Source organism: Lactuca serriola, chromosome 8 (assembly GCF_051521515.1).
Source record: "Lactuca serriola cultivar US96UC23 chromosome 8, Lser_US96UC23_V15, whole genome shotgun sequence".
Taxonomy (NCBI): Eukaryota; Viridiplantae; Streptophyta; class Magnoliopsida; order Asterales; family Asteraceae; genus Lactuca; species Lactuca serriola.
Window position 1 is genome coordinate 105,499,495 of NC_136415.1, and position 19,647 is coordinate 105,519,141.

At 34.4% G+C, this 19,647-nt stretch overlaps 1 protein-coding gene and 1 long non-coding RNA gene across 16 annotated transcripts; both read left to right on the forward strand.

Moving 5' to 3' along the window:
• Positions 1 to 5,269: 5,269 nt before the first annotated feature.
• LOC145070899 (uncharacterized) lies at positions 5,270 to 7,570 on the forward strand. Of its 14 annotated transcripts, XR_013690130.1 has the most exons (7): positions 5,270 to 5,500; positions 5,595 to 5,652; positions 5,741 to 6,287; positions 6,398 to 6,448; positions 6,949 to 7,058; positions 7,137 to 7,213; positions 7,293 to 7,570. It is a non-coding gene; the product is annotated as an uncharacterized LOC145070899 (long non-coding RNA). The 14 variants fall into 14 exon arrangements; XR_013690126.1 differs by having other exon boundaries at positions 5,270 to 6,124; positions 6,206 to 6,287; XR_013690128.1 differs by having other exon boundaries at positions 5,270 to 5,652.
• An 8,707-nt stretch (positions 7,571 to 16,277) lies between these two features.
• LOC145066175 (Protein kinase superfamily protein) lies at positions 16,278 to 18,704 on the forward strand. 2 transcript variants are annotated; one of them, XM_079013383.1, is made up of 4 exons: positions 16,278 to 16,532; positions 17,113 to 17,164; positions 17,238 to 18,114; positions 18,204 to 18,704. In XM_079013383.1, exons 3-4 carry the CDS (start codon positions 17,240 to 17,242, stop codon positions 18,541 to 18,543), a joined length of 1,215 nt encoding a protein of 404 aa, XP_078869509.1. In that variant the 5' UTR covers positions 16,278 to 16,532; positions 17,113 to 17,164; positions 17,238 to 17,239; the 3' UTR covers positions 18,544 to 18,704. The 2 variants fall into 2 exon arrangements, with proteins under 2 accessions (XP_078869509.1, XP_078869508.1); XM_079013382.1 differs by having other exon boundaries at positions 16,279 to 16,532; positions 17,113 to 18,114.
• The last annotated feature ends 943 nt before the right edge of the window (positions 18,705 to 19,647 follow it).

Genomic DNA, 19,647 nt, shown 5'->3' on the forward strand with positions numbered 1-19,647 from the left:
GGATGGAGGCCTAACCACGAAATTTTACTCCTTTACCATGTGAGATGGAGTGATTTTCATCCAACCCTAATTCCATAAGGTTATGGAACATTCCTGATTAATCAACTATTGATTAATGAATATTCAACCCTTTAATTAATTAAATTGTGAATTAATTCCCAAAATATGTTTCCAATTAGTTTATAATTAATTATCAACCATAATAATTAATAAACCAATTTCTCCTTTATTTATTCTACTCAATTTGGGTCTTGAGGGTAACCCAAAAGGACCCTGTTATTATTAGAAATATTACCAATAGTTAATGACCTTGGACACTATTCCAACAGTTTCCCACTTGGACAAGTCATCAACTATACGAGGACAAGTATTTCTCTAATAATCAACAGAGAGTTAGCCATCCAATGTAACTACCGACCTCTTGATCTAATCAAGATTCAGCCCTTAGATAAGTGATCAACTATCCATTCGTTCTATGATATCTGTATGAATTCGAGACATGGATAATGATCAATCTCAAGAATTCAATATTATGTTTCCCGATGTAGATTTTTGACAATTGCATCTGACTACTAAATTGAACACATCAATTCTAGTCAGGGCTTAGCCAAGCACTTTAGATGTCAGCACCAAATCATCGAGGGGCCCATAGATATCGCTTCTCCCATTAAGGCAAAAGGAACGAATAAACTTCGACTACATAGTTTATGTCTATTTCATCATGTCACACATGGACATACCCTTTATAACTACCAGTTACGGTTAGCGTTGGAGTAGTCCAATGCATAACAGAATCATAGAGCAAAACCCCACATGTATCTAGGTTTGACGAATAGAAGATATTAACGTCTTAGAATTACTCATGACTGAATCCATGAAGTAATCTCTAAGCATGGGTTGGTCCAATACTTAAATCTCCATTAAGCACTCATGAGTGTTAGCGCAATCTCTTTGCTATGTCCAATCAGTATGAACAATCCACTAATAGTCACGACAATCTTTAATCACTACTTACTTCCAAGAGTATGACCGACTGTGGACGTTTGAGTAAATTAATACTCGGGAAGTGGGTTCCAAACATGCAAAAGTGAGAAGGCAGTGATAGGCTAATTAAAACGAACGAAATCCATCATATATTAAGATCACCACTTAATAATCGCCAAATCAAATTAAAACTTATATTGCTTAAAGTTCTCGGGTTTTAAAACAAACCAAACTAAGAGTGTTTAAGCCAATTCATTTGCAAATCTAATTCCTCTTGACTTTGTCCGACTGTCAGACTTGGTCAATGACATCGGCTTATGGAATGGATCGACAATATTATCTTTCAATATGACATATTGACTATGACGTCTTCATATTTGAATCACTGTCAAACGTGATGGTATATACTGAGTATATGCCATGTGAGCTTGTGTGACTTGGGATCCACACTCGAGTTGTAACACCCCGAGTTCAGAAGTACAAGTTTAGGACTTTTGGTGTAAATAAGGAAGGTCGACTCGGCGAGTCGGTGCTGGAATAAGAAACCCTATTTTTCAGGGTTAGCACCCTATTTAAAGAACCTTATGTTTTCCCCTCAGCCTCTTTGCTACCCATTTGAGATCCAGAAACTCTAACTCGTGAGAAAACCCCATTGCTGAGTGGATTAGAGCTTTGAGGAGAATCTTTGGTGTTTGAAGCTTGAAGGTTTGAAGGCTTGTATCAATAAGCTTTGGGAGATTGGAAATTTGCGGTTGTTTGGGCTCATTTCAAGGGTAAGGAACCATTTCCTCAAGCTATTTCTTCATGGATTCATGTATGGTGATTGATTTGGGAACTATTTCGAATTAGAGGCTTAGATCTGAAGTTGCAGGTGAGTTATCCTCACTATATCGACAGGGTCTAAGGCACCAAGGTCGGCCCTTTATCGGATGGTAATCCGGGTAGTTGATTATTATGTTATTGCTTTGCTATGTTTGTATACTGGTAGATAGGATGATATATGATAGGGACCTGGTTAAGGTCGGTGTCCTGGTATATAGGATGATGTTATGTTACTGACCGGTTAGGTCGGTATCCTAGTTAGGATGTTGATATGATATGTGATCTGCTAGATCGGTATGATTAGTTGTGAATTATTATACGATTGTATGTTTATGTGCACATGGTTGTTTGGACTGGGGTTGGGTTGAGGTGGGTCTTGCTTTGTGTTGTAAGCCAACAAACCCAGGGCGGACCGGTTAGAGCGAAAGCCGGCGAGCGGTCCGGATAGGCTGAAGGCCCCAAGAGGGCGGAACAGACGTGTCGAGGCTCGGAAAGTGGACCAGATAGACTGAAGGCCGGTGCGGGCGGACCAGTCATACTGTAGACTCGGAGAGTGGACCAGGTGGACTGAAGGCCCAGTACGGGCGGACCAGTCACACTGTAGACTCGATATGCATGGCTGTTATGTTTATGATATGATATGATATGATATGATATGTGTATGGTATTGTGGTCGGTATTTTGGGGGTAACTCACTAAGCTTTCGGGCTTACAATTATAGTGTATCGTTTCAGGTACTTCAGGAGATCGTGGCAAGGCGAAGGCGTGATCGTACCACTCCTCAGTTTTATGTCGATGTTTCTGGGATACTCTGATAATAAATGAAATGAAAACCTTTTTGTAATGACTTAATGAGTATGGGTTGTTTTTGAAAAGTTTAAATTTGTTGTAAATTTTCATGGTGTTATAAGAGTTGGTGAGACAACTCGACGGTTGAAAGGATTTTATCCGTCTTTGGATTTAGAGTAGACTCGACGAGTTGATGAGACAACTCGATGAGTATGTAGGGTTTTCCTGATCTTTTGGACGCTGCATGAGCTCGACGAGTTGGCTAGCAACTCGGCGAGTAGACTCGGGTTTTCGTGATTTACTGAGTTCTGAGGGACTTGACGAGTTCATGAAATGTACTCGGCGAGTTGAGTCAACATTGACTGTTGACTTGAGTGTTGACCTTTATTGACTTTTAGAGTTGGGTTAGTGTTGATTGTTGACTTCCGTTGACTTTAGGGTTTTGGTCAACTGTGGATTCTAGGAGGCCATGGAGGGGCAAAGATTTGACCGGCGGCTCGAGTGAGGGATGCATTGCTTTACTCTGTGAGGTGAGTCTTCTCACTATACTTACCTGAGTGGTAACACTGAGTGACCGGAGGGTCCTATGTGCTTATATTGAGTTATGTAATATTATGCATTTTGTCTTTTGTGATATATGCTATATTGTTGGTGATGCAAACTTCACAGGTGGGAGCAGCTCTTGAGAGCAATCGGAAGCTCTAATACCATATGAAGATTGTAGATGATATTAGGGCTTGAATAGTATCTCTAACTAGTTACAGAGATTACTATATATAGGTAGAATACATATTTGACAATGAGGAAATCTAAGAGCTAAAATAGCTTTTACAGTATAACTGGTATACAACTGTCTGAGCTAATTACAGGGAGTTGACTTATTTACTCAACAATAAATTGTGTAATTCCATTAGGTCGTAATAGATACTTGATTTATTGACAAACCAAACATTGCACGTAGTCTTGAGTCATGAATTTCAAATAATGTAATCCCCCCACAATACTAGAGTATGTAGTGGGGTCGGTAACAAAGGTCCGCTTGGTACTAAACTTATAACAAGTGTCAACAGGGGTGTAGCACGGATTACATTCTAACATGTTTGCCCAATGAAGAAGGTTTGTAGCATTTTTCTTTTGAGAGAGAAACATTCCTTTAGCGGAGAGAGTAACAAATATCCCCAAAAAAGTATTTCATAGATCACAGGTCTGTCATAGAAAACTCATGACCAAGATTTGTGATGATGTTGCACAAAAGAGTCGTGGAAGAAGTCGTAAAAAGTATATTGTCAAAATATAGAAGTAAGTATGCAATCTCCCCGTCTCAAAACTAAATATAGATAAATATGTTTTACTGTGTTGGAAACCGAGAATAACGACATGACGGGCAAAGTGATGAAACCATGCTCTAGAAACTTGATTGAGACTGTATAAAGATTTACGGGGTCAACATACATGATGGGAAAATGGAGGGTCTGTGAAACCTATGCTTTGGTGCATATAAACCATCTTATGATCAGGAAGAAAGGCATTACAAATGATCATGAAGGAAGGCATTACAAATGATCATGAAGGAAGACATTTCAGTGTGGTATTTAGGTACAGTTAATAAAGCGGAAGTATGAAGGTTAAAGTGTTGAATGGGCTTAACGACGCCACCACTATAATCTGCCACCAACGTCACCTTCATTGTCACCACCATAACCACATACCACCACTGCCACCACTAGCTGCCACCACCACTGCCACCATCACCACCGCCAATACCATTGCTACAACTACCACCCGCCATTACCACCTACCATCGCCACCATCGATGTTGCCACAACCACCATCACTCGTCACTACCACCAATGCCACCATTACCACCACTAGTGCCACCAATGCCATCACCGCTACGATCACCACCGTTACACCACCACCTACTACTACCACCTTTATAACGCTACCGCTATCATCCATCATCACTACCACCACCACCACCGCCACCACCACTATCCACCACCACCACTGCTACAATCACCACCGCCAATACCATTGCTACAACCACCACCTGCCACTACCGCCTACCATCGCCACCACCGATGCCGCCACAACCACCATCACTTGTCACTACCACCAATGCCACCACCACCACTACCACCACTAGTGCCACCAACGTCATCACCGCTACGATCACCACCCGTTACACCAACACCTACTACTACCACCTCTATAATGCTACCGCTGTCATCCATCATCACTACCGACACCACCACCACAACCACCGCCACTACCACCGCCACTATCACCACATTAAACATATAAAAACAAAGTAAAATTAAGCAAAAAACTAAGAAATATAATTACGTCATTTTACATAAATCCAGTTAAATTTCCTTAAAACGAAACAAAAATGAAATTGAATTCCGATTTTATTTCCTGTCAACCAAACCAATTATGAATTTTGATTACAATTCCTGACAAATTCCAATTTTTTGATGAATATTTTATGAACTAAACCACACTTTACTTAATTTAACATCTATAAAAAATTAGTAAATTATTTTTATGATTAAATTTATATACTTTTATTAATCGCATTACATTTTGATTAAAGCATGGAATTTATTATATTAACTCGAGCAATAAATTGGGGGCAGGAGCATCAATCTATATACATCCCCCCTAAATTTCCATAGCATTTTGACATTTTCCATACTAAAAATAACCCGCCTAAATTTCATGAAATTTATTGAAAATAGCGTCATTTCCATATTTCCATTCCCACCTTAATTTCTCTCCTACGGGACCAAACACAACGAGAAATCCCTAATTACCATGTTATCTCCTCCTGACGACACACCACCAGAGCAAAATTACGCTGCTTGTTCTATCACCAATGATGCACTATACCAGTCTATGTGGCGTAAGTTTGTCCCTTTTACTTTTAAAATTTGCAATCGTCTTTAGTAAGTTGAATCTTTACCGATACTGATATAGTCTTGAAGAGTTTAATTTAGGGTTTCTTCACTAATTAATTTCACACTGCCGACTTAGCCAGACTATCAAACCAATCAAGTAATCAACCATACTTCTTCATTTAATCAAATGCAATTTCGATTTTCAAACTCACAAACCTCTTACAAATATGATTTTGAATTCACAGAAATAGAGAATCGAAGAGTCACTCATAGGGAAGAGCTACTTTTAAATATATCGACATTATTGTTGTTTCTATTTGTTGTTGTACACCAAAACAATGAAATGTGTATATGTCATTGATTAAGTGTTACTTTTATGCTATTAATAAACTTTACATCTTAAAATAAGATACAACTTCATCTGAAACCAACTTTGTTCTGCTCAATATGTGAAAAGTTATATGAAAAATCATTGTGTGATTTCATTTCAACAAGTGAAAACTATCAATGTGTTTTATCTGTTTATTTTCGTCTAAGTGCGATATTGTTCAAGTGTTACTTCTAAGTGCAATATTGTTCAAGTGTTACTTCTGTGTTAGGAATGAAATGTACATCTCAACAAGTTAAAGGTATAAGGAAAACTCATATAACCTTCTTATTAATATTATTTTCTACATTCGAACTAAGCTTTTGTTTTTTACATTGCATAGGACTAGCGGAGTCCCAAGTCTTATGGAATACAAGGTTTGTGAGAAGCTTAATTTATGCTACTAGTGGAAAGAAGTATAAAAAGTATATGGTGATTGATTAATTGCTATGTTTTACACATGATATAATATTTGTTTATGATTGCATACTTATTTTCCATCTTAACAAACTCACGACATTAAATTTTTTTGCAGCATATGGCAAAGGAACACTTACTAGTGTAGCATCCCACTTTCATTTCTCTGGTATGTTTTTAATAGGTTTTACAATTTCAACAGTTGATGTTGGACAATATACTTAATAAATAGGTTTTATCTGTTTTGTTACTAACAACTCTTTGACAAGGTTGTCCCTTGATTCTTCCAAAAAGAATCCAATTGGTACATTGGTATGCTTTTTAACAAGCTTCCATTATCAATGGTGACTGGTGTAGCATCATACTTCTAGTTGTTGTGCTTTATTTTTTTTAGTACATTTGTTGGTATAACTTTTTTTTTTTCCAATTTATTTATAGGTTTAGTTTTTTAATAAAACATCCTATTTTAATTTTTTTCTCCAATATCGGTTTTGTTTTTTATTTTTATTTTATTTGTTGGTTTAGCTGATCAATATGGATCCTGGTTCGATTTTCTGTCTCATAGACAATAGTGTCTACCATTGGTATAGTTTTTCAATATATTTGTCCATTTTATTAATTTTTATTGATATACTATCCTACTTTTTTCTTCCCCATAAATGGTTGCAGACATGGATTCTTCTACACCTCATAGTCACCATTTTATTGCACGAAAGGTTGCATGGAGTTTTGAAAAGGAACTAAAAGGCATAAGAAGACTGAGGCTGATAGAATTGATTGTGAGTGCTGATAAATTGTAAGAATCTGTTTAGTCCTTCTATTTTTGTGATTATTGATATTATGTTTGAATTTATTAGTTGTTGAATCTGATAAACAGTTGGGAAGTGATGTACATGCACTCAAGATCATCATGTTTGAAGATTAAGGATTAAGTGTATGTATTTTTGTTTATGTCCTAAATCCTGTTTTGCATTTGCATTTTCCTTAAATGTTTTTTGATTTCTCTCATGTAGGTGATGATAATCTTTATGGACATTTATCAACAAGAAGCATATGGGTCTTTGTATTAACATCTAGTCATATTAGGTTGTACATACTTTCTTGTTTTAAGCGAGCAACGTGAACATATTAATCCTCGTACGAAATGGGGTGTAGCAAAGAGTTTGGTGTTGAAATCCTTCAAATGGGGTACATATGTTAACATCTTGTTAAATGTTGGATCCTAGTGTTATTAGATGTAAATATGTAGAAATTCATTGCAAATTAATAAAAGGATTTATTTATCTGTGTATATCACATATAGAAATGTAAACTTTAAGCATGTTGGTAATGAACCTATAGTTTTGTAAAAAATATTAAAATGAAATCAAAAGACCCCGTTGCACTGACAAAACTGGGTCATATGATAAAGCAAAAAATGATACTCACATGTAGGAAAAGAGCCGGTTTAGTTCATGGAAACCGGGTTGTATTATCCTAATAAGGCCCGGTTGAAAAACCGGGTTCTATTTGGTTTTTCACATAGGACTCGCCGACCATAAGACCCGGTTGAAAACCGGGTTTTTTGACCACTTTAACCGGGTCATATAAGCATTTTTGTAGTAGTGTCTAAGCGAGAGTTTGAGAAAATTAGTTAGTATATTACATAAGAGAAGACTTGGTTGATGTCTGTACACAAGGCCGATGTAGGATGTGTTTGCTGACCTTCAAAAATAAAAACCAACGTAAATGTGAAGCATGAGATTTGAATACGAGACCTACAACATGCCTTAGGCCCTGTTTGTTCACCTTTTAATTGAAAAACTAAGAGGTAAACTCTTAAAAATTCAGATATAACTTGTTTGATGGCCTCTTATTTTTTGTCTCTTAATCTTTTAAAAGCCTCTTATTATTTCAGACAGGGAGGAGAGTCTGAAATAAGCGGCGCTTCTTCCTTAAAAGAAATAAGGGGCGCTTCTTCCTTTTTTTACCCATGGCTCTGCTCCTACTCTTTCTCACAATTTCCCTCCCTCCCCTCTCCAACAAAATGCCGTTCTTTCCCCTTTGCCCTAATATGCTTCCATTCTATTCCTGTGAGACCCTCGGTGAAACACCTTGTGCGAGACCCTCCCCCGACATCCACCATCCGCCATCACCAGCGACAGCTCTACAGACCTTCTCCCTTCCACCGGTCGGACCTGCAACCCTCCACCATCGTCGGCGCCTCCGTCTCTGCCATTGAGTCCGCCAGCCCCGCCGCCAACGACGCCATCCACTTTCCTGAAATCTCATCGAGATTTCCCCTAAAAATCATGAAAAGTTGGTTCTTGCCCTGAATTGGGTTCTAACAACTCCTTCTAAATCGATTTCATCTACGACTCCTTCCATTTTACAACGTAATAATCTTTCAAATTTTGATCTCTACCATTGTTTGTTTGATTGTAACGCCCGCAGATCCGTGCTAGTCAATTTAGAGGCAATAGGGGTCAAAAACGACTTTTCGACAAAAAGATTATTTAGAGTAAATAATCTTAACCAAGTTGTAGAATATGTCACAAGGTTTCCGTACATATAAAGAACGCCGAAATCCGAGTTATAACGAAGAAGTTATGACCCGTCGAAGTTTCGCGTCGGAACCGGCACGACACCGGGAAGCGTAAATAATAAATTTATGATAGAGCAAGATTTAGCCTTAGTGCTCTAAACGAAATTCGTAGAATATGTTAAACTAAGAACATCGATAAAAAGAACGCCCAAATCTGACTTCGTATGAAGAAGTTATGATTTTTCGAAGTTTTGGGTTAGCGGTGTACAGCCCGAAATTCGAATTTTAGATCGATTGATTTTTAGCCGACACAACCTAAACGAGAATCGAATATCTGTTATTAGTAGCGTAACGATAAAAAAGACAGACAAAAATGGACATCGGATGAAGAAGTTATGAGATTTTAACGGACCAATCCTGTCCCGGCCTGTTAAAAATATAACTTTAAAAATAAATTCAAAATTAGCCGACGAAGTCTAAACGAAAGTTGTAGGGTACGTTCCCGCCTACGCGTGAATATAAAGAACGTCAAAAACGGAGTTCGTATGAACGAGTTATAAAATATAATAGCGTATTTACGTATTAAAATAAAATATAAATCATATATACGTATACATATATATACATATGTATATATCATTAGAAAGGTATCGACGATGCGGTCATTAAAAGACTAATGTTGAGTTCTTTCGACATTAGTTTAGTACAAATATCATTAAATCCATTTAAAATAGTATTATAGAGGGGTATTTAGTTGTTTATATAACTAAAAGGTCATTAAGTAATTATGGAGGGTAGTTTTTGAAAATTCAATTAGTATAAATAAGAGCCTTGGGCTCTCATATTTCTTGCACCATTCTCTTGATTGAAGAGTCTTTCTCTCCTTATCCCCCGGGCATTTCGGTCCCTCGTGATTCGACTTCTCTTTCTGTAGTTTAGTATAGTAAGGTGAGCGCTTCAGCGCTGCACGAATCTTTCTTAGAAAGATTCAGTGACGAAGTTCTGCCCCTGCAGAGCCTGACTCCTAGCTAAAACCCCATTGTAAGTAAGTTATGCTTACCTTATTTTAATATACCTTATATTTAAAATTAGTATTGTTATTATGAACTTATAATAAATATTTGAGCTATTATTATAACTTATATAAGTGTCGTTATAATATTTTTTTAACTACTCGCGGTACGGGGAATCTGGTTTAAAGGGCCGCATAGGGTTGTTGGATTTCAGAAGTGCTATATGCCAAAATGGTCCTGCCCTCCGGTGTTTTATGTCTGGCCCCTGTCTGTACATAGTGGTTGGAAAATATTGTTTAACGCTTATATAATAATAATAATAATACTAAGACTAATAGTTGGTCACGGTAAATATTAGACTAAAATTTAGCGATAATAATGCTAGGTTTCGTCGAAGGAAAATAGAATCGTTAGAAACAAGCGCTGCCCGATTTTGGAATCATCACTTTAACAAGTGAGTGCATAGTTACTTTCAGCTTACACATAGATATGAAGTATTTTATATAAATTACGTGCTATGTGTGCATAGTATCTGAATACTTGCTATCTATGCTGGATGAACGTTTTATACATGTTTTCAATGATTTAAACTGTATATGTATTTTATATCTACAAAATGTGTTGGGTAAAACATGGGTAGATGTAATAGTTGCTGTGTGACAAGATAAAACGATGAGAGGCCTCGTTATAGATGTTATTGATGATCCAGTCATCTAGCAGAGTATAGATGACGACCACGGACTATTCTAGACAGTCCAGTGGAACACTAGCAGGCTCGCAACCTGTAGGTGTTTATTCGAACTGTGTGTTTATTTGAACTGTGTGCTCACCAGATGTACTCCATCCCCCACATGGTTGCCTTAAGGACATTTATTGTTGAGGAATCCCCTTAGCAGTAGTGTCTGTCCCGATGATAATCCTTAGGATAGGTCCCTTATGATAGATGCTTAGGGACGTAATGTGAGGATAAGGGGAACGGGTAATCGGGTTTGTTTAATTTAATGAAGTTAATAAACTTATTTATTGTGGGTTGAAAACCCTATGTGCTCATCAGGCTCCGAAGCCTAACCCACTCAGTTTTATGTATTACAGGTAGTGGCGCTTGAGCATAGTTATGATGTTTGGACGAGGGATTACGGATATAGGCCTGTAGATATGAAATAATGTAGTAAGGCTTATATTGTACTGTTTATGCTTTTGATTTGTACGAACATGACATCCCAAGTCTTTTAATGAAATACATTTCTATGGAAATGATTTTGATAAATCTTTATCATATTTTGTTTTGGGACAAATTCCGCAACACTTTTATTTAAAATGTTACTCTGATTTTTAAACAAAGCATAAACAAACCGGTCTTTTCTGACCGTGATTTTGGGGATGTCACATTGATCATATCGTGAAATTGGCTCTCAGATTTGTTTATTATAACTGTTGTTGTGATCATTATTGGTGGTGTGATTTATGAATTTTGAAATGTATGATGCATAGGAGACACTCCCGAACCTACTACTTTGCAATTATCTCAATTACAATTTGTCTAACCAAACAAAGAAGCTAAGATCAAAGGCACCACCACGTTTTGAAGCTCATTCAAATCAGTAGATGTTGAAGTTAAGCTTTTACCGTTTATTGAATCATTAGCTCATGTGATTTTTTTACTGCTATTTGGCTATTGTATGATATTTATGTTTCCATGATTGAAAGAATATGATATTTATGTTTCTATGGATTAAAAGAAGTGAATTTGGAAGAATTTAGATTTAATTTGGTTGTATGATGTTTATGTTTCCATGGATTAAAAGAAGTGAATTTGGAGGAATTTATGTTTAATTGGGTTGGATGGTGTTTATGTTTCTATGGATTGAAAGAAGTGAATTTGGAAGAATTTATGTTTAATTTGGTTATTTATGATCATTTGTAATTTTTATCAATTATACATTTATAATTTAGCACAACACAATACTATAGAAGGGTAATATGGTCATTTTTATCATTCAGATTAATATTCAGATGTTGCAACCAAACAGGATGTTAAAAATTCAGATCTTAAAAGTTCAGATCCTACTAAACAGCCTTTTGTATATATTCTTAACTCATAGAATAGAATGCATATATATATATATATATATATATATATATATATATATATATATATATATATATATATATATATATATATATATCAAGGTTGTAAAAATCGCTCGACGTTCGCTTGTCGGTGGACTGGTGTCAAGGGATTAATCGGCTAGACGGAGATTAATCGGAGACGATTAATTGCTAATTTGTTAAATTTTAAAAAATTAAATATGACTAATATCATATAAAAGTTAATAAAGAGCACTAATATCATAACAAAATAGGTTAGTATGATAAATACAACACTAATCATACCTTAAATAGTTTCTATTGAGATATAACTTCTTCAAAGTGTTAAAATTTCATCGGGTTCTACTGTTTCAGTCATTTTGTATGCATTGATTAATCGCTAGGTGCTCTCTGATCAGTCAAGTAGCGCCTATGGATTAATCGGGATTTTTAGAACAATGATATATATATATATATATATATATATATATATATATATATATATATATATATATATATATATATATATATATATATATATATATAGGGTTAAGTTCAAATGAGAACACTATTTAACGTGAGAACACTACTTTATGTTACTATTCTACTATGAATTTAATATGTATAATATTGTAGTAGTTATATTATGAATATATTCAATTTTATATTGCTATTCTACTATAATATATATATATATATATATATATATATATATATATATATATAGTAGTTTAGTAAATTCTAATGTGAATGTTAAATATGTGATTGTTCATATATTCGGTGATGAACAATGTCATAAAGTTGTACATACAAAATTTTAATGTGAATATTAGTGTGTGATTGTTCGTATATTTGTTGATGAATAATGTCATATCGTTGTATATACAAATTTCATAGTAGAATAGTAACATAAAGTAGTGTTCTCACGTTCTCACATTAAATAGTGTTCTCATTTGAACTTAACCCTATATATATATATATATATATATATATATATATATATATATATATATATATATATATATATATATATATATATATATATATATATATATATATGGGAGAGATCAATTGAGAAAAAAAAAGGTTGAGAATGGGGGAATCATTCTCAGCTACTTATTTATTTTTGCCGCAAAAGCCTCTGTCGTACCAACGGAAATGGGAAAAGAATAAACATGCGTTTTCCAACAAAACATATTTCCTTAAACTATGCTAAACATTACATTAATATATACAAAAACATAGTCTTTTTCGTTTTTTTTAATTTTAAGAGTTATTTTTATCGAAAAATTATTTTAAATATACCAAAATTCATGATTTTTTTATTCTTTACAAATAGACATCCATATTGATATAGTTTTAAAATAAAATAAAAATTTATTTTTTTTATATTTTCAGCTATCGTTATTCATAAGTGAATAAAAATGAATCAAGTTTTTTCTACAGTACATTTGTTATTCACTTATGAATAAAAACTATGATTAATTTTTTTTATATTTTAAGTATCATTTATATATGAATATAGCATATACTAAACATAATATATTCATATTTAAATATTAGACGATTCATTCAGTTGTGAATATTACATAGTATATTCACTTGTGAATATTAGATGGTATATTCACTTATGAATATTAGATAATATTTGAATATTTGAATATTACATAATATTACATGGTATATCACATGTGAATAATACATAATATATTCACTTGTGAATATTAGATAATATATTCACTTATGAATATTACACAGTATATTCACATATGAATATTACAATGTGTTTTCACAAATATATATAATTTTTATATGTTATTCACATATGAATAACATACATACTTGCATATTCGTTTTTTTGTTTTAATAATCATATACTGATTCAAGTGAGAAAACATATTCATATATGCATATAACGTGGTAATTTAGTTTATGCATTTCATCAAACTGTTGGAGTGCATACAAGTTAACTATTTTAAAAATGTTAAAAACATCAAGTTATCAATTCCAAATCATCATATACTTCCGATTTCGACTTCAGACGCGACACCTATGTCTGATCGATTTCTCATTTTGATTTTGATTTCCGAAAATCCGATTGGGAACCTGTGAGTACCAATTCTGTGTCCTTCAATGTCGACCGTGACTGCGAGTCAAGAACTCTGATTCCAATTTCATGAACAACGAAGAAATTCCGATTCCAACTGATTTCCTTTGCGAATCTGGAAAATTCCAGTTCCAAACTTTAACAAATCGATGAAATTGATGAATTTGGGTTGCGAATTTGTCTTGAACGGCTAACCTCCCAGCTACGAATATTGATGATTGATTAACACTGGATGACATTGATGATGGTTTAGTTGAAGAAATATGGATGATTGTTGAAGGTTGGAAGATAAATTTTGAGGATGAACGAAGTCACGAACTGTTATCAAATTATAGTTACGTATTTGACATTGAAGGTTATTAACTTATTTACAAGTTTGTCACCGTGTCTTTTTATGCTTAGATTAAATGAGTGGCTGAGAATGATTCCCCAATTCTCAACCTTTTTTATTTTCTCAATTGAACCCACCTATATATATATATATATATATATATATATATATATATATATATATATATATATATATATATATATATATATATATATATATATAGAGAGAGAGAGAGAGAGAGAGAGATATTTATAGAATACATATTATACATCATAAAATTCGGGTCACTTTGGTTTTGCTCGGTTTTTTATATTTATAAAAATGAACCTAAACTGATTTTTTTGATTTTAAGAAATATAAGCCCAAAACCAATGGTTAGGGATTGGTTTCTGTTTTGTCGGTTTTGTCGTTTTTGTTAGTTTTTTGGTTTTTCAGGTTCAGTTTTTCTCACTCGTAATTATCACTTTAATAATAATTGTAATTGACCATTACAAGGAATTTTATAACTAAATACAAATGATCGTAAACCGAAAATGAAACTCAAAAGACCACAATTGGACATGTAACTAATGAAGATAACCAATTCACATTCGAGATGGATCTTGGCCCACAACATCTTGATCCAAACCTTTGGCACCTCCAGAACCGACTACCTGGGTTTGGGTTAAGGTTCGTCCATATTGTAGCCATTCCACGAGCAAGAGTTGATGAATTATTCTTAATTTGTGGAGATAAGTTGTTAATTTGTACAGAGAAGAGAGAAGTAACTGATGAAGAAAACAATATGAGTGGGGAAGATATTTCTTAATTTTGTGTTTAAAGTAGAGATATTAGAAGAATGGTGAAAAATATAGGTTTGCCCTCGTATGCAGGTCACATGAGGATTTTCTAACAGAGCACAATTGATTATAACTAGGAGAGGGACTAAATATACTTGATTTTGAAACCATGAGAATGATTGACATCAATTTTTCAATACTTGGGCGATATTTAGAGACTCGGGTAAATCATATGGACAATTTTTTTAATTTACTCATATTTTTATGATGATACAAAATACAATAACAGTCATTTCATTTCAGATTATTTGTTTTTTCTTTCATTTCTGACACCCAATATATAATGATACCCAATATATGATATCACCAAATAATTACATATCATAGTCTCAAATGAATGTCACATTATAAAAAAAAAGTCTTTACAATTAACAATCGGATAAACTGAAATTAAATGCAGAAAAATGAATGACATTAAACAAATTAAAATATAGATTTTCGAATTCAAATGAGACAATAAAGGAAAATTAAATAATCTAACCACAATTTAATGTTTATTTGAAAAACTAACCCAAAAAAATTGTATTTAGCAAAAATAACTACTTGTTCTAAAATAAACAATCCAGACTAAGAATTTTTTTTTTTCTGATAAAAAAGTACTTTCGAATTTCGGACTAACATTCAAGATTTTGGGAAAAAAAACTCCGGAATTTTAAGAACAAGTCTGGACTCCAATGAACAATATAGAATTTTAAGAAAAAAAATCATTTTTTTACTTAAATAAAACAAAAACTTAAACAAACATAGTAATTATGAACTATATTTGAGTATAAAATTATTTTATTGAAAAGTACAACATTAAACATTTCAAAATTAAGGTTTTGATATTAATGAAAATATTTAATTCAAAAAGAATAAAAATAAACCAAAAATTAAACCAGAATAAAACATTCTTTGAAAAAAAAGGAAAAATTAGTCCAAAATATGAAAAGTAATCTAGACAATCGCAAGAAAATAATTATTTTTTAAATTTAACGTATTTTTAACATTTCGTTTCGTTATTATTGTGTTTTATTTTATTAATTCTAAAACTAACATTAGAAAGAAATTCATATAAAAAATGCGTAAAACTGAGAGAAGACTAGTTCTTCGTTTTTCTTTCTTTACTCGTCTCTCTCTCTCTCTCTCTCTCTCTCTCTCTCTCTCTCTCTCATATCACATTCTCTTTCTAGCTAGGCTCTCACCGTGTTTTCGTCGGCGTCGAACCCGACAACAGCAACTATACGAATAACGATATTTGATCTCACAATAATCTCTACTTTTTCCCTAATCGTCTCTGTACAGCCTTGTAATCAATATCGCAGTCGCCAAGTGATAAAGAAGAAAACAAACCAAACTCTCTTGATCATCTGTAAGTTCTTCTGGCTTCTTCTTTTTTTCGTAGTTTGTGCTCTTTTGTCCACGGATCACTGTTGAATTTGGAGTTCAAGCTTTACTACTTCAAAAATTACATTTTTAATTTGACTGTCAAAGTTTACAGATTTTCATGGGTTTTTGAGCTGTTCCAAGTATGCGGTCTCTTGTTAGGTCGTCTTGGGGGCGAATTCAATTTTGGTTACTCATTTTGTTGATTAAGTTGTTTTCTGGAGTTGCTTGATGTAGTGATGGACCTGTGAGGAGATGAACTATTTTGGGGATTAAGGGTTAGGGTTTGATGGAATTGACAATTAGGGTTTAACGTCTTTTGTTTCATCTACTATTTCTAATTTGAAACATCCTAATGATTTTTCAGCCATTTCAGCTAGGGAAAATATCATTATCTGTTTATGAACGAATATCAGCCATCTTAAAAAGGCATTTTGTCCATACGAGTAACTTAATCAGAGCCAGAACTCCGAATTTTTCATACGAACTGATATTTCGTGATCTGGGAACTTGTAGAAAGGGTAGTCCGAAACTGATTTCCTGAGTGATTTTGGATTTTGATGCAGGTTTGGTTCGAGGGGTTTGAGTCTTGACAGCTCAATCACCATCAATGAACAAGTAAGGAGCATTTAAACTTTGAAAGTGGTTCTTCTTTATCAAAAAAAAATGTTGGAGGATCCAAAATTTGCAGGTATGATGGGCGTCAATCATGGAAACGATAACTTTGTTGACCTATCACAAGTGTTCTACCATAAGCTTGGTGAAGGTTCCAACATGTCAATCGACAGCTTCAATAGTTTACAAATGAGCAACACAGGTGGGTCCATTGCCATGTCACTTGACAACAGTAGTGTCGGGTCAAACGACTCACACACTCGCATCTTAAACCACCAAGGTCTAAAGCGTGTGAAAAATAATTACACTGATGCCCTTAGTGTCAACAGAGGAAGAGTCCATCAAGGCTTAAGTGATGATGCTCTTGCTAGAGCTTTATTAGACACCCGTTTCCCAACAGAAGGGCTTGAGAATTTCGACGAGTGGACTATCGATTTAAGGAAACTCAGCATGGGACCCGCTTTCGCACAGGGTGCATTTGGGAAGCTTTATAAAGGCACTTACAATGGTGAAGATGTTGCCATTAAGCTTTTGGAGAAACCAGAGAATGATTTGGAGAGAGGACAACTTATGGAGCAACAGTTTCAGCAAGAGGTTATGATGCTTGCAAGGTTGAAACATCCAAATATAGTAAGGTTTATTGGTGCATGTAGGAAGCCTATGGTGTGGTGTATTGTGACTGAATATGCTAAAGGAGGTTCTGTGAGGCAGTTTTTAGCTAAGAGACAGAATAGATCAGTGCCTTTGAAGTTAGCTGTTAAACAGGCGCTTGATGTTGCAAGAGGAATGGAATATGTTCATGGATTTGGATTGATTCATAGGGATTTGAAATCTGATAATCTTTTGATCTCTGCTGATAAGTCAATCAAGATTGCTGACTTTGGAGTTGCTAGAATTGAAGTGCAAACTGAAGGAATGACACCCGAGACTGGGACCTACCGTTGGATGGCTCCGTAAGTTTTTTGCTATATCATTTTAATTAAAATGACAATTTTGCCCTTGTTCTTTTTTTTTGGACTCTGAAAGTTGGTTGGTGTTTCAGGGAAATGATACAGCACAGGCCTTACACACAAAAAGTGGATGTCTACAGCTTTGGAATTGTTCTTTGGGAACTCATCACTGGAATGCTTCCATTCCAAAACATGACAGCTGTCCAGGCGGCATTTGCGGTTGTCAACAAAGGTGTCCGCCCGACGATCCCACACGACTGCCTGCCCGTGCTGACCGAAATCATGACACGTTGCTGGGACGGAAACCCTGATTCCAGACCGGCGTTCACGGAAGTTGTCAGAATGCTTGAACATGCGGAAACCGAAATCATGACTACAGTCCGGAAAGCTCGATTCCGGTGTTGCATGAGTCAGCCGATGACTACTGATTGAAGGAAAAACAGGCAAGAAACAGAAAGGGAGAAAGAAAAAAAAAATTATATTATGATATCAAGGACTACTACCTACTACTTGTTTTGTTGGATTTTATTTTTGATTTTATGGATTGTGTTGCTGAATTTTAGTAGTAATGGTAATGGAGGAGATTTGATGTATTTATATACCTCAGAAACTGCTTTTCCTACTTTGTTTTTTTGTTCATGGATATTTGCTGCTCATTAACATATGTTGCATTAATAGAGCTTTTGTATTTACATATCATCAAGGTTGTGAATAAGAGTAGGAAAATCTAGAATTAGGGGTGAGATTTGCCTCCCATCCAACATAGTTATGAGTGGGGAAGAAAACAACGGTGATTAAAGACAGTACCAAGAGGCATAATTTGGTTGTGAATCGAATAATCTTACATTAGACCATTTTGTAATTGGGTAAATTACACTAATCGTCCTTCATGTACATGTCAAAAAGAGTGTGTAGTTCCTATTTTAAAAAATTAACTCGGACCGTCTCTTGTTTGTTTAAAATTTGCACGCTTCATCCTGATATTCGATTTTGTTGCAATTTTAGTCCATGTCAGATTTGAAATGACCATAATACCCTTAGTGTATTTTTTCCAATTAATTTAATGTTATTATTGTTATTTTTAATTTAACATATATATAGCCCACCCACCCCCACCACCAACCATGTCTCCATCACTACCATGAAACAGAAACTTTTAGTCACACTTCACTGCCGATTTTAAAAACCTGCAACTCCGACCAGATGCAAGAATTAGTTTTTAAAAATCATTTGCACCAATCCAACCCAGATCTCCAAATCTAAATCCAAAATACTTGTATTTGAAGATAGAACAATTTCGATTTTGAAATTTGTTTCACAAATTGTTTGAAAAAATCCCCAGAAATCGTTTTCATGTTCTTGAGTTCCTGAATGCTTAAGTAGATGTTAAAACTCTAACTCTTCCCTTATCAGTAAAAATATTGTTAGGAAATCTTGCAAACCTAACTGCGACCATATACATAAATCATGGTCAGTGTTCTTCGTTGTTTTTTTCATAAATCATGGTTGTCAACGGTGTTCTGAAAGAAGATAGGG

Coding starts and splice junctions, on each gene's coding strand:
- LOC145066175 (XM_079013382.1), top strand. CDS start 17,213: ATGTTGGAGGATCCAAAATTTGCAGGTATGATGGGCGTCAATCATGGA. Junction 18,115..18,203: donor ACCTACCGTTGGATGGCTCC/GTAAGTTTTTTG, acceptor TTGGTGTTTCAG/GGAAATGATACAGCACAGGC.